Raw genomic sequence first — 15668 nt, 5'->3', positions numbered from 1 at the left:
TTTCCTCAAAGTGAACGTAACCCACCTAATGAATAATGTTCGATTTTCTTAATTGGAGTTTTGTGTAAAGTTCGGAATGTAGGGACTATACCAAAAATGTGCGACATCTGGTAACCGTAGCGCAAACGGATACCAACTGAGATCTGTGAGCATAAATTCAGAATTTGATAATAAAATTTTAGTAGGTGGGTATTATGAGAATTGTTATTTTCTATCGGCGTCGAATTTGTGGGTTTCGCACTCGTAACTTTGAAGGTATCTACATACGTTTACTGAATATTAAGGTAGAAGCTGAAATATTATGTTGATTTCTATATAAGATACACCTTTATAACTGCATTTATATATACGTCTGCAAGTAGTCTTAATATATTTAGCATTAATATAAACCTACGTGATTTCTGAACGCTAATATAACATATCTTCTGTAATTCTGAATTCTCGTAATAATAAATAAATAAAAAAAATAGATAGCATGGATATATATAGAAGCATATATATACTGGTATAGATATATATTTTTATACTGCCATTAATAAAAGTAATAAATTATTAATTGACAGAAAGAATGACGGATGATTTTATACAATAACTAGATTTTACACTTATCTATTATATAAATAATAAAAAAAAAACTTGATTCAGTATTAAATCTATATGTTACTTTTTCATTTATTTCGTACGGCAAACGGACCAGAGTGAAAAGTTGCTGAAACTGCAAAATTATTTTTTAATTTAATTTACTTAATAGCGATTATTATTTAGCAAATTGGTATAATAATAATATCATCATCATCAATATATCAGCCTTTAACTGCCCATTGCTGAATATAAGCCTCCTCCTTGGGGGGTTTAACCAGTAATTGCCACGCTTGGCAGGCGGGTTGGCAACCTTGGTTAGGCTTTAGAAATGTTTTAAGAGTGACGCTGCCGTCCATCCCTCACCCTCCCTTAGTCGACTCTTACGACACCCACAAGAAAGACAGGGGTGGCCTGTTCTATGCCGGGACCACACGTTAATAATAATATATGAAGATAAAAACTCGTTATTAAAGTATTTAATCATTTTAAAATCTTAGAAACAAAAAAAATATATAAGTGAAATGGATGTATCACTCCAGTAGCAGGTACGAGAAATTGCAAAGTATAAAAGTATTCCTTTATTTTTCTATACGCTCTGTCCATATTTAGAAACGTTGTTTGATGTCTTCTAGTGTGAATTTCCTCGTAAATGCTTTTATACTTACTGTTATAAAAGTCATAAACCGACTGTAATACAACTTTGTATAATTTTATGTGTAAACTTTTTCGTGTTTCACAGCTTGGAAATGTTTTTTTATTTCTAATCTTACTAAATGTTATTTATTTTATTTGCATGTAACAGGTATTAAAAAAAAAAAACTTCCTACACAACAAATATAGGACATAGCTAATTTATTGAGTTAATTATAATATTCTATAAATAATATAAATAAGAAAGTTTGTAAAGATGGGTGGCTGGATGTTTATTCTTCTTTGAAGCCAAAAATATTGAATGGATTCAAATAAAATTTGGTACTCAAGCAGGTTAAGACATAACTTAGTACATAGGATAATTTATGTATTTACGTAGGTAAAACCATGGGATTTAGTCAGATATGACGTATATTATATGACCTTAATGGTTTTTTCGCATCAAGACATTATTAAAGATGTCTAATAACCATCTTAGATGTTTCAGGACATATAATATATATTTACAGTTAATTTCCCTGTAATAGTGTATGATGTATTTTCATTTTGTATATTATATAAATTGCAAATCATCTAGTAAAAATCTAATTATTTGTTTATTATAATTATAAATAGAGAGACTTTGTACGAAACACGTTTGCTTTGGTAACTATGTCCCATTTGTGTTTCTAGTGTGAAGCTGTTGTGCGTGTTTTGGTTAGAAGCGATATGACAGTAAAATTATAGGGTATAGAATAGGGATAGGTAATATAGATACCGTACCAATATACTCATCACACATTCATATTCTTTTCGATATTATGATAATTGATATTTTATATATCCATATTGGGCCCATATTTATTTATTTATTACATCCACTGGGTGAGCCTCACAGTCTTTCAATACGCTCACCCAGGAAAGCATGAGTACAATAACATATAAAAAGGAATATTACACAAAAATATATAGATATTGTAAGTATATAGATCACTATATATATATATATATATATATATATATATATATATATATCACTGTATATTACCCACCCTTAGTACGGAAATAAACACTCTAATTCTCAGGAATATTACGCATGAAGGATATTAATGGTGTCATAGTTCTGTGATATCCTTGGTGTTGTTCTTGTTTATAGAGAATTAATTTTATTACAAAAAAATCTTTTGCCATATCTTTATAATGACTGTTGCATGTCGCTAATGACAAAATGTGTAAAACGAACTTTTATAATATTACCATGTCACCTTATTGTATTACATTTTTTGACAATAAATTTCATTTATTCAGTCATTACTACTTCTTTCTTCTATTTCTATTTACTTATACAATTGTTTCGTTATATTTATTAATTGTCTTGTTTATTTCCTATATATTTATTTCTTATAATTCAAATAAAGTAAAAAAAATGCAAAATATTCATTCATTCTATCACTATGAGCGATGTTTGTCACTTTCCATCAAGTGGACTGTCACTTTGTTTGCCGTTCTAAATTGCATAAAAAATATTTGTATCGTTCTTTATTAACTTGAATTAAATTTCATATCGTTAATTACCGTGCCCTATCGTCAGAGTTTAAAGTAATATCATGTATAATTTACGCCACACTCTGTATAATGTATAAAGTGTTCTAATACTAGTTTTCCCAATGGTGATATTATAAGTTAATCAATCATACAACTAATTTGCACAATGTCACTACCAACAGATACCGAAGGTTGCCGAATCTGTGGAACTTTGCGATTAGTTTGCGCCACTAGGTAAAAACGATTCCAACTTCTTGTAACTTGGGACTGTGGAAGGCTATGTTATATATAATTGGTACCTACATCGTATTTCTAAACTAATTTTTATATACGACTTTGTCTATACAAAATATTTTGGTTGACCCAGTTAAAGGTAGCCTGTGTCCTTGTTTATACCAAATACTATGGATTTATTAAATTTTATGATGATTGGTGGAGCGGGTAATGCCCAAGAGATAACAAACAAATACAAAACCAATCTTAGTTATATTTCCCTAGAGACTACAATATGGGGTTTTTCAAAAAGGGTATATTAAGGTTTCTTCAGGGCCGGCAACGTGCACGTGACACTCCTAGTGTTGCAGCCAACCATAAGCTACAGTAACCGTTTACCATCAGACGGGTTTTATGCATGTTTGCTACCTTCGTGGTATAAAAAAAAATATTGCTAGGTTTTACCCGTGACTTTATTCGCGTCATCGAATGATCTTAATTGACCAGAATAAAATAAGAGTTGTCTATATCCTTTTTTCTCCCCTAATACTACGTGAATACTAATATTTAACGTCGATTGATTAACCCCTTGAGTCATCAAGTGGCGATAAACAAATCAATAGGCAAACTTACTGTTACGTTTACAATATTAATAATACATATAGTAAAGCATATAGGATTTGCAAAATATTTATATTTACACCAAGAAGCCATTTAAAATCAATACGAAGACATGAATTTTAATTGTAAGAGTAAATTTATTTAATCAGGGAACGATTAAAGTTTGTAAATTGTAAATAAATTGTTCAAGTTTGGCCGTTATGACGTTATCCGCGCCACAGTAGCACGCCACATCATTTCCGGTACATTAACGCAAAGATGAAACCGATAATTGATACTTTGTATAAGAGAATTCGCATCATAAAATTTGCTTTTACGCCATTAATTTTATATATAATAAGTGCTCTTTAAATATGTAATCTTAGCTGTGTGGGTCCCGGAATAGAATAGGCCACCCCTTCCTTTCCCGTGGGTGTCATAAGAGGCGACTGAGGGAGCTTATGGTGGAGGGTTGGGCAGCAGCGTCCCTCTTAATAATAATTCTCTCTAATAATTTCCTTAATTAATAAATAATATCCAAATACCAAACTGTGGATGCCAACCTGCCTACCAAGCGTGGCGACTACTGGCAAAATCTCCTTATGAGGGAAACTATGTTTGGCAGTGGACGATTTGCAGGCGGATTAGCGACCGCAATTAGCTTTGGTGATATTTTAAAAGATTCGCTGCTGTCCATCCTTTGACCATTAAGTCTCTTAGTCGCCTTTTACGACACCCACGGGAAAGGAAGGGGTGGTTCAATTTATCACGGCAGTACTAGATATAGTAATTCTTAATATTTTTGTCGATTATTACATTATAGCATTACTAGTAATGAGGTGGCGCCATTTGCTTTGGTTATCGTTGTGGAGAACATAATATTCGACATGTTCACATTTCGCAGATCATATCAGAATATGATTACAGCATGGCAAGGTTATACCAATATCACTCGCATTAATTTGATTCGTTAATGGTGTTTTCCAAACATTGTGATCTTTATTACAATCTATCTATCGTCCACTGTTGGATAGAGGTATCCTTCATACAATGTCAAAAAGATCGTTACTCTGTCTCGTGGGGTTCGCCTCAAACTACGCTTGCTTTCACGGGGCTGTTACTTTAGAACCTTTCTTTCCTATTGTTATCGGTTGCTCGAGTTCTATCTCCAGTTCATTGACACTTCAGCTTGCAGATACTCTGAGCAGTCACTTTATTTGTACAAATACTCAAGTTTTTTACTCTCTTACTCAGCATAGTATATTCAAAAATTTCATTCATAGTAATACTAAATAAAATAAAATTGGTTGTATTTAAATCGGTACTTATAGATACTGGTGTAGTTCATTGTCGACATATCGAACGCACTCGATCCGACCACAAATACTACCAGTAAACCGCTGCTATTGCAACTAGTTCACAAGTGGCGACATCTACACCGTCTATCTACCATATCTATTACACTCTCTGTTGTAGTGTTGTTTAATAATCTTTCAGTATCGTGTATTATTCGATAGTTTGATTATATAATCTAATAATCAATTATGTAATCGACAATGTTATATAATTCACCATTGGCAAAAAAATTATAGTGTTCTTTTGAAGTAGCTATTGACGCGAAACAATAATATTGACAATATTGTCAGATTATAATTAATTTTTTTTTTTTTTTTTTTATACAACTCAGAATGGCAAACAAGCTGACGACCCACCTGATGGAAAGTAGTAACCGTCGCCTATAGACAGGAGTAGTACCATGGACATAACAGAGTATACTGTTTCACCCATGATACCCCCAATGCGTTGACATTCCTGAGGACTCAGATGTTATTCCTCTGTACCCTGTAAATTCACGCCATATCCCACCCTTCAAACCGAAACACAGCCATGCAAACACAACTGCTTCACGGTAGAAACACGAATGGGACAGAGGTACCCAAGCAAACGACTTTTGTACAATGTCTCCCTCTCCTCGATTATAATAGGTTAATTTGCTTAAAAAACCAGATCGATAATTATATTACTAATTGTTTGAATAAAGCTCATAATATAAGTCTTTTGTCAAGGTAAAACAAAAAGTGAGTTATGTAACTTCACCGAATGTATACTTAAAACATTGCAGTATTTGCTACGCTTGCATTTTAAAACAGATTATTCTCGACTTTTTGTATATGTAATGATATAGACAGATAATTTCATCTTTTTTTTCTAAATATTCGTATTTATAATATTCTATTTTTTAATAGACATAGTTTATTTCAATAAATATTATGCACTTTTTTCATATTTTGAAATATATATTGTCATTATTTGAGAGCTTAGTAAAAATCTTATTGCATGAAGCTTCCGTATGCATTGGTCAATTCCTATAAATACCTATTTATAGTTCACATACTATCTGTGACTAGGTAAGAAATAATCTATGTTTTTTCCTTGTCTCCCTAATATGTCTATGTATGCGGGCTCTTCTCAACAGATAATAACCATCGGAACCCTACAGTAGATAAAAAAAAAAAGATTGTAAAGTGTTACAAACACGTAGATTTGAATAAAAATTATTTAAATTTAAATATGTACAAAATTTCGTGACGAATTGAGCATTCACTTTTCTTTTTATAAACAGTTACTTAAAGTTATCATTCTATTTACATATCAAATTCGTATGTTAGGTAGATACGTAGTACTGCAGTGCAAATGCTACATATAATGGTCAGTTATGTAGTTATAATTTAAACTACGAACTATTTAGAACTTCGAAGACTGTAGGTTGCATATAATGGATATTGTACTAGGAAGTAATTAGTGTTTTTGTTTAATGTTCCATAACGACGAAAGCTCTTATTATGTAGTTGCAAATGAGAAGGTTGTTAGCTTCCTAATGTAACTCACAGTGAGATATCATTGTTTTCTTTATTTATTTAAACTTTATACATATATACATATATTTCTGTCATGCCTGTCTACCATTAGGGTGGGCAGACAACAACTTTATTGACCAATAAAATGTGGTACAAAAGGCGGACTTTATGCTGTAGACATTCTCTACTAGTCAACTTTTAGGACGTATAGAGATACTCGATGGCAGTTTTAATAATAAAATGTTTTATATATTAGTATACAAACATAATGTATATATATATATATATATATATATATATATATATATATATATATATATATATATATATATATATATATATATATATATCATATGTATATTCATAAAATAAAAATACATATCTTTACACTTACGTATTTATACCTCGAGAAAGAGATAAATCATGCAATGCGATTAATTAGCCCCAATATATTTACCATATCAGCCGTTAATTGTCCACTGCTGTACATAGACTCCCCTTAATTGGGAGGGGGAGGGGGTCCAGTAGTTGCCATGCTTGGCTGATAGGTTGGCATTGGTAATGTTTTAAGAGGGACGCTGCTATCCATTCCATAACTGTTAAGTTCCCTTAGTCGCCTCTTATGACATCTACGAGAAAGGAAGTGGTGGCCCATTCTATGCTGGGGCCATACGGCGGTGGGGCCATACGGCGGCCAATACATTTGTTTACTGTAAATACATCTTTTCATGCTTATTAAAAATATATATACAGTAAATGAGCTACATTATAAAATGATATTCATAACAATAGTGATGTTAAATATTTAATGAAATTTGTTTAAAATAAACGGTTGTTATTTATTGTAATAAAATATGTATACAAAATGAACGTCTGACCAATATTTTATATATATGAAATAAATATCGAATTAACATATTATTCCTAAAATTTAAATTATGTATATAATTTAGTTTAAAATTACAATTATTAATTATTTATTGCAGATGGTACTTTACATTATATGTAATTTTATGCATAATTAAATAGTTAATATTATTATTTGGGAATTTCGTGAAATATTATATTTTTAGATAATAATATCATAATGTAAAATGTTTTTTATGATAAAGTTGTGTCATTAAAGTACTATAAGTATGCTAATACATAGCTTTGTTATCTTCCTTACTTTTTTCTTTTTTTATCGACACGCCTTTCACTGGTACAGTCACTTTAAATGGTCTGCTGAGCTTTGAATTATGCACACAAAGTAAAAGAGGAATTTCCTTTATTGTTACCTAAAGTCTTTATAGATATTTTTAAATATACGAGTGTACTCATATAATTACATGTTTTCTCTTTTACAGATGACTCCTATCGAGAATACTTCAAAAGACAAGAGTTCGTAAATCTCTTGGAAAAATGTTTTGTAAAATTAAAAATTTATGAAATCGAAAATGGATAAAAATAAGAAGAAGAATCATGTAAACGGAAAATATAAGAAAAATGGAAAAACCGAGTATAGACCTGACGATGATGTCGTCACCACCTGTTGTTTCTGTATTAAAACTAAAAAGAGCAAAAAGAAAACTCTTGTTGCTGGATGTGTTACTAATCTTGGAATATTCGTCCTTCTTCTAGCATATACTTTATTGGGAGCTTTTATTTTTCTAGCCATTGAGGGAAATGCTTCAAAAATACACCAAAAAACATTAGCAACTACTTCTTATCAGGCTGGCGATAGCCAAAAGGTACCATTATCTAAAATTAATGGTACTATAACACAAGCCAGCGCTGAGTTAAGGTCACAGACAGTTGAAAGTATTTGGGAAATAACAGTGTCCTTAAACATTCTGTATAAAGAAAATTGGACAAGATTAGCTGCTCAAGAAATAGCTAGGTTTCAAGAAAAGTTAGTAGCAAGAGTCGCAGCTGATGTGTCTGCGCAGTATGGAGGTGCCAGGGCTTTGGAATCAGCCCCAGCTTTGGTAATTGATGACTATGATTGGAATTTTGCCAAGGCATTTCTGTACTCTTTGACAGTTTTGACAACTATAGGTACGTAATATATTTTATTATTGTCATGTATTTTTTTGTTATTTTTATGAAATGAAATGAAATGAAATGAAATGAAATGATATGAAATGAAATGAAATGAAATGAAATAAATTTATTAAATTGCTTTTGTTTTTATTACATAATTTAATTATTATGAATATGTTGCAGGTTATGGAAGTGTAGCCCCTAAAACAGCATTAGGAAAGGCTGTAACAATTGGATACGCCGTTATAGGCATTCCATTAACTCTCCTTTATCTATCAGTAGTTGGAGCTTTACTATCAAGACTGGCTCGGAGTGTATTTAGTCGAGCATTATGTTGCTGTCTCTGTACAAAATGTGGATATTGTTGCCTCGACGAAAGGACTATGGCAAGCAAGGAACGAAAAGAGAAAGTAAGAAGACATGATGATTACAGAAACCAAACTTTACACCTTCAAGAGCCTTATTATGTGCGGTCACCTTCAGGCACGATAATATCAGCGTCTCAAGCACACAGCGTCAGTACAAATTCGATAAAAGACAAAACTCAAAGCTTAAGTTTTCTAAGAGATTGTGATTCGATGAGCTGCACTGACACAGATTCAAAAGTTTCATTGCGCGGTTTTTCAATCCTTGCTCCAGTTTCTTTATGTCTCGCTGCTATTTTTACTTACATATTTTTTGGTGCTCTCGTACTATACCAACTGGAAGGTTGGAGTCCCATCGATGGCGTATATTTTTGCTTCATGAGTCTTAGTACTATTGGTTTTGGTCACTTAGCTCCCGGTGCAACGCAGAAAAATGGTGCTTCCTCTGGCACAGTTTGGTTTTGCTCTATCTATATCATGACTGGATTGGCTCTGACTGCTATGTGCTTTAACGTACTTCACGATGAAATTGTACATCGACTTAAACACCACGAGAAGATTTTGAAAACAACCACACAAAAGGTCTTGACACCAGAATTTTTACACCGGTCTTGACGAGATGAAAGTGGAAATTTTACAGATGAAACAATGATGACCTCAGAAGGAGAATCATTGCCGGAAGTTTTGAATCACGTTTCTAATACTAGATGTGAAGGAGGAGCCATTCGACGATCGGTTTACACTGTTAAAGAAGAAAAAGAGCCTGAAAGATTGACGCCTATGTAAAATATTATTATTATTATTTAAATATTACCTCTTTGACAAATTAAAAGATTTTTTGTATGTTAAAGATTTGTTTTAACAAAGAATAATACTATTTCTTCTGTAAATTATAATTTAAATGATATTGATGGTAATAATGCAAATTCTTGAAACTTAAAGACAACAAATAAATACCATAAAATATTGTTTGGTAGTAGTAAATTTACTATGGAAAACATAGACAAGTTAGTTTAAGTGTCTTTTATAATATGTATATACAGAATATTGATAGAAAAAAAATAAACATTGAATACTATTTTAGGGAAATTCTCCGCCCTTGCATCTTACAAAAATAAAGAATTTTAAGTAATCTTTTATATTAAATTGATATAAATATCTTAGGAAAAATAATTCCGAGTTTTTTTTTAATCTTTTTGCGAATATAAAATTATATCAAGTTATCTACATATAATCTTAAACCATATATTACTAAATAATTATTAACGAAAATGAACTAGTGACATATTAAATTGATTTTATACCAAATGACTACAGAAAATCTTGATTTTCTTGTAGTTTCTGTACTTCTAATAAAATAATACCCGAATGCAAGTATACTCGTAAACAATTACAAAAATATTATCATTATTTGTAATATTTTTATTGAGTGACATTTTTATGTGACCTAAAATACATTATTTAAATATATTATAATTTAAAATATGTAATCATATTTATTATTATTTTAATGTATTTCATTCTATGTCTAGAAGGATAAAGAGTGCAATCCTTACAAAAAAAAATCAAAGAGAAATAGAAAGTCCTACAGGTGAGTAATGGAAAGTGTACAATTCTTTTAATTTGGTACATACTTGTAACTAAATAGTTAATGATAAAAATGGTAGCTGGCTAACGCTGATAAAGTACATAGGTATATTAGGTTTTAATGAATATATGTTATGTTTTATTTCGACTAATTAAGGATTTTTTTTTATATCAGTGTATAGGTGAGATAGGTATTACATTAATTGCATTATGATTATTTTTTTAGTATGTATCCAAGTTTTTAATCAATAGATTAGTTATATAAAGTATTCAATAGAATCATTGATGTAAACGTCAGTTCTTGTCATATTCTGAGTAATTCTGTGTAGAATGTATTAGTGTTTTGTAAAACAAATAAAATGACATCCTGTTTTAATATACAGACTGATAAAATATGTATTAACGAGAAAATGTTATTTTGCATATATTTGTAATTAATGTGTTGTTACGTATATCAATACACAATATTTTGTGTATTCAAATCAATTAAATATTTAAAAAAATATCGCAAAAATCTTAAAAAAATATTATTGTGGTCTGTACATATTATATCAAATAATGCCCTTTTTATTAATATTTTTTAAATAATCTAGATATTCATTTTTGATAGTTTTCCTTGTTCATTATACAAGTTATTATTTTTTATATGTAAATGAATTACTTGTTTGAGTTATACAAATATCACAAAGTTTTATGATTTATATTGTATTGATGAGATGCCAAAATTAGTGATATAATATATTAATTTCATATTTAACGATATCATTACCTTCAAGAAAAAAGCATATTCCTTTTTAAAAGGCCGGCAGCACACCTACAATGCCGTTGGTATTGTGGGTGATCATGGGCGGCGGTAGTCACTTACCAACAGGTGAGCCGAATGTTCGTTTGCCCCCTGTGTTGTAAAAGAAAAATTATAATTTTAGCATTACAATGGTATTTTAAAATTGATATATTTATATATAAAAACTGACAAACTAGTCTATTATTTATTATAAATATTATATATTAGTACATAAACCTTTGTTCATGAAAGATACATAAGAAAAATAATTATCAGAGATCTTAAGAAGACCAATAGAAGCCAAAACAATGATTTTTGGAACTTTTTGTCTGTGTGTCTGCTTGTATGTTTATTCCAGCATTTAATAAGAACAGTAATATTTAACTATTTATAATTTCAACCGAAAAAAGATAATGAATAATAATATTAGAATAACAATAAATATTAACTATCGTGAGTCATACTATATTGTAAATATTTATTCATGTTTTATTCACATTTTAAGTACGGGGATTGATTAGTTTCCAAACTAACGGGATTAAAGCTGATATAAATGATTACAGTAAAGAAAAAGGATCTTTAAATACAATATCTCCGACATCTCCAGATATTTTGCAATAATAATATAATAAAAATAATAATAATCTACAAGATTATTTTGGTATTTTTCTTGTTGATATAAAATTTTTGATTGGTTGTAACTTCACTAGCAATTTATTATCTGTTAACTTAGTAATACAGATTATATATTTTATTTTTATTTTATTTATCAAAATAGTAATGTTTTTTATCTGTACTCTGAATGATTATGCACTATTCAACATCATCATCATATCAGCCGTCGTTTGTCCGCTTTTGAACATAGGCCTCCCGTTTTACCATTGGGGGGTTTTGCTAGTAGTTGTCACGATGGGCGGGTTGAACGCAGTTTGGCTTTTGGTGATGTTTTAAGATGGATGCTGCTGATCATCCGTCGTCCATTAATATCTCTTTGTCACCTCTTACGACATCCATGGGAAAGAAATGGATAGACTTTTCTATGCCGGGACCGCACGGCGTATGTACTATTATATAACAATAAATTTCATAAGTTTGAAAGAAATGAAGAAAATGTTTTTTTTTTTGGGTTAAAAATAGTATTTTAAAAGGAAAATACAAATAGAATTTTCATATATGAAATATTAAAATTCATCAAAAAATACTCATTTGTGAAAATTTATTAATTAATATCTTTGCTATGATTTAACAATTTTTTATTCATACTAGCATGGCGCGTTCCGTTATCGAGTTAATATGGGACACTTTAAATTTTCGCCTAGAATTTTTTGTAATTTTTTTTTCTGTATGTCAGCACAGCATAGCTTTTATAATTAAATTTGTTCGTTATGAAGTTCTACAAAAGGGATTTTAAAAATAAACTATTGTGCTAAAAATATACTGGGTCATTGAACGTTTTGAATATTTAAAATAATTTTCTCGGATGGACTTTTGATGATACTGTATTGGACACATATCAAATAAAAAGTGCATAATGCGAATAACAAAGAAATAAAATAAATAAATAAAATGAATTTTGTCTTTCCAGTGTGAGTACTTTATTTACTTATTTATACTTTTGCGCACATTAGGAAATGTCTACTTTAATCTTATTTTATCTTTTTTATTTATATTTTATATTGTTAATAGTTAAGTATTATTTTACATTCTTAAAGTATTTTTCCATAGGTTACATAAATATACATTTTAAATATTATGTATTTCATATAAATACACTACTTGTTACATAGTAATGGAACAATTAATATTATACTACCAATTAATTGTAACATTAGTTATTTAAGAACTGCATAGCATTTACCCCCCGTTTGTGACTGAGTTTTATATAGATAATATAGTCAAGTTATTGTAAATTATTGAAGTGGTATTAGTTCGTACAAAGTGTGGATTAATGCCTGTATTATTTTCAATGTAATTATTATTAAATGAAGTGTAAAAATAAAAACATAACGATAGTTGAATAAACAGTTTTAAGCATAAGTATGATTTTATTCTTAATGTGTTTTATTTAATTTTTAAAGATTATGATATAGTCATAAAATTAAAAATATATGGTCACGATTATAATCCCCGATAGAGTAGTCCAAATCGTCTCTGGCCTGTTACTGTTATGGTGAACGTATATTTTTAAATACTTATTTTTAAATGTGAGGATAGCTAGAGGTAAGTATGGAGTACAAAATAAGATACTAAATATGTCCTGTGCTCCTGGTATTGCAAGCATTTATAGGCTACGGTAACCGCTTACCATCAGATGGGTTGTATGCTTGTTTACCACCTTAGTGGTATAAAAAAAAGAATATACTCTATGAGCTGTTAGAAGAAGAACTTTCAAGACGTGTGTCGTGGGCTGAAAGATCGTCGATCGGATCAGTCGGAAGATATGCAATCTGGGGATGGGTAATATATAGCAATATCTATGTATTGTCGTTTGTACAAAAATTTCTAAGTTGTATAAAAAAAAATGTAGTTTATTTATTTATTTAAGGCAAACAAACAGCTAAAATAATACATAATTATATACTTAAATAGTAATTTGGTAGCCACTAGAATTTGCACAAAATAAAATACAAGTAAACGAAACACAAAATTAGACAATACTAAATTAAACAAATATAAACAAAATTAAACAAACAAATGTTATTGAAAACTACAGTTACATTTAATATGTCATCATCATATCATCAAATCAGTTGTTAACTGTCCATTGCTGTAAACAAGCCTCTCCTTGGGGAGTTTTGCCAATAGTTGTTACATTTCGCACGCGGATTGGCAACCGCACTTAGGCTTTGCTGATGTATTAAGAGGACTGCTGCCTATCCCTCGACCATAATTTTCCATAAATTGATCCATTAATGAATATGCAATAGAAAATATCAGTTATCGATTACGTTGGAGGATATATGATGAGGATGATGACCTTTTTTGCCATAAACGTCCAAAGCAACATAATATATAGATATCGGAGTGGTACTTGCTTACATGCCTATTGCAATTCATATTGAAATGATGAATATAAAATTAGTTATGTAGTTTTTTTTTCTTCAACTTAAAATGGCAAACAAGCTGACGGCCCACCTGATGGAAAGTGGTAACCCTCGCCTATAGACATGAGCAGTACCATGGACATAACAGAGTATACTGTTTCGCCCATGATACCCCCCATGTGTTGCCATTCCTGAGGACCCAGGTGTTATTCCTCCGTACCCAGTAAATTCACGCCATATCCCACCCTTCAAACCGAAACATAGCTATGCAAACACAACTGCTTTACGGGTGAAACACGAATAGAACAGAGGTACCTAAGCAATTGACTTTTGTACAAAGTCTCCCTCTGGTAAATAGTAAATAATATTTATCGTGTTGTGTGCGAAACATGTTCGGCGAAACAAGAGCCTTAAATATTTCAATTTAAATCAATACTCACTGTATTAGCATATTGTAACTGGTATTCAACTCTGGAATTTTCCGGTAAAATTACAATAGATTACTGTCATATTGCGTATATTTTCGGAGTATCCGTGAAAATAAGTACGTCATACTTGTACTTCTATATAAATTCGTAATAGATAATTCTGCTAATCATCATATCATATCAGCCTACAGTTACCGCTGCTGAACATAAATCTCTGCCTTGTGGGGTTTTGCCAGTAGATGCCATGCTTGGCACCTGTCAACGCTTTTAGGTTTTGGAAATGCCTTAAGAGGGACGTCGCTGCTCATCCCTCGACCTCTTGCTAATATAATTTAAAAATTAAAAAGACGAATTTTTTTCACGTTTGAAATTAGCGCCACAGAGCAACCATAGTGATTTCTATTTTCAAAAATTTTTAGCTAGCTCGGGATGATATAAGGATTCTAACGAATCTTCGTATATCTAAATCTATTCAGGCAATAAGATATTATAGTAGAATAAAGATACTCACGTATATGAAATATAATATCCAAACCTTAATACATGAACAGGTAATATGGTACTTTTTTACTAATTCATATAGAATAAGCAGTGGCATATAATAAATTGTAAATATCATACTTTACCAATTACATAAAACAAAATACTCTTGAGTGATGGCAAATCGTGAAATTTAGAGACTTATTCATATTTAATAGCCAAATACAAAGCTTTGTGCTTCATTAAAAACAATATTAAAAAAAATAAGTATCGTAGATCATATTGTAATGTAAATTATTATATAGGCAGCAGCAGTTCTCTTATAATATCTACAAGGCCTAACTGTGGTTGCCAACCCGCCTGCCAAGCATAGCAACTACTGGCAAAACTTTTCTAATGTCGAAGACTTATGTTCAGCAGTGGACAATTGATGGCTTATATGGCATGGTATGGTATACTGTTATATAATTGTATATGTCATCTTAATTCACCTTTTATATTTAGGGATTTCCAACTAATTTGAAATACAA

General features: G+C 30.5%; 1 protein-coding gene across 1 annotated transcript in view; it reads left to right on the top strand.

The window, feature by feature from the left end:
• The window catches only part of LOC113521145 (potassium channel subfamily K member 18-like), a 32311-nt gene extending 19088 nt beyond the window's left edge, over positions 1 to 13223 (top strand). Inside the window, exons 2-3 of the mRNA XM_052896057.1 lie at positions 7775 to 8465; positions 8634 to 13223. Of these exons, the coding sequence (XP_052752017.1) occupies positions 7853 to 8465; positions 8634 to 9430 (1410 nt within the window). The 5' untranslated portion in view covers positions 7775 to 7852 and the 3' untranslated portion in view covers positions 9431 to 13223. The remainder of the gene's footprint in view (positions 1 to 7774; positions 8466 to 8633) is intronic.
• The last annotated feature ends 2445 nt before the right edge of the window (positions 13224 to 15668 follow it).

Source organism: Galleria mellonella, unplaced genomic scaffold, assembly GCF_026898425.1.
Source record: "Galleria mellonella isolate WM207_F2 unplaced genomic scaffold, CSIRO_AGI_GalMel_v1 utg312, whole genome shotgun sequence".
Lineage (NCBI taxonomy): Eukaryota > Metazoa > Arthropoda > Insecta > Lepidoptera > Pyralidae > Galleria > Galleria mellonella.
This window is presented reverse-complemented; position numbering and strand designations above follow the sequence as displayed.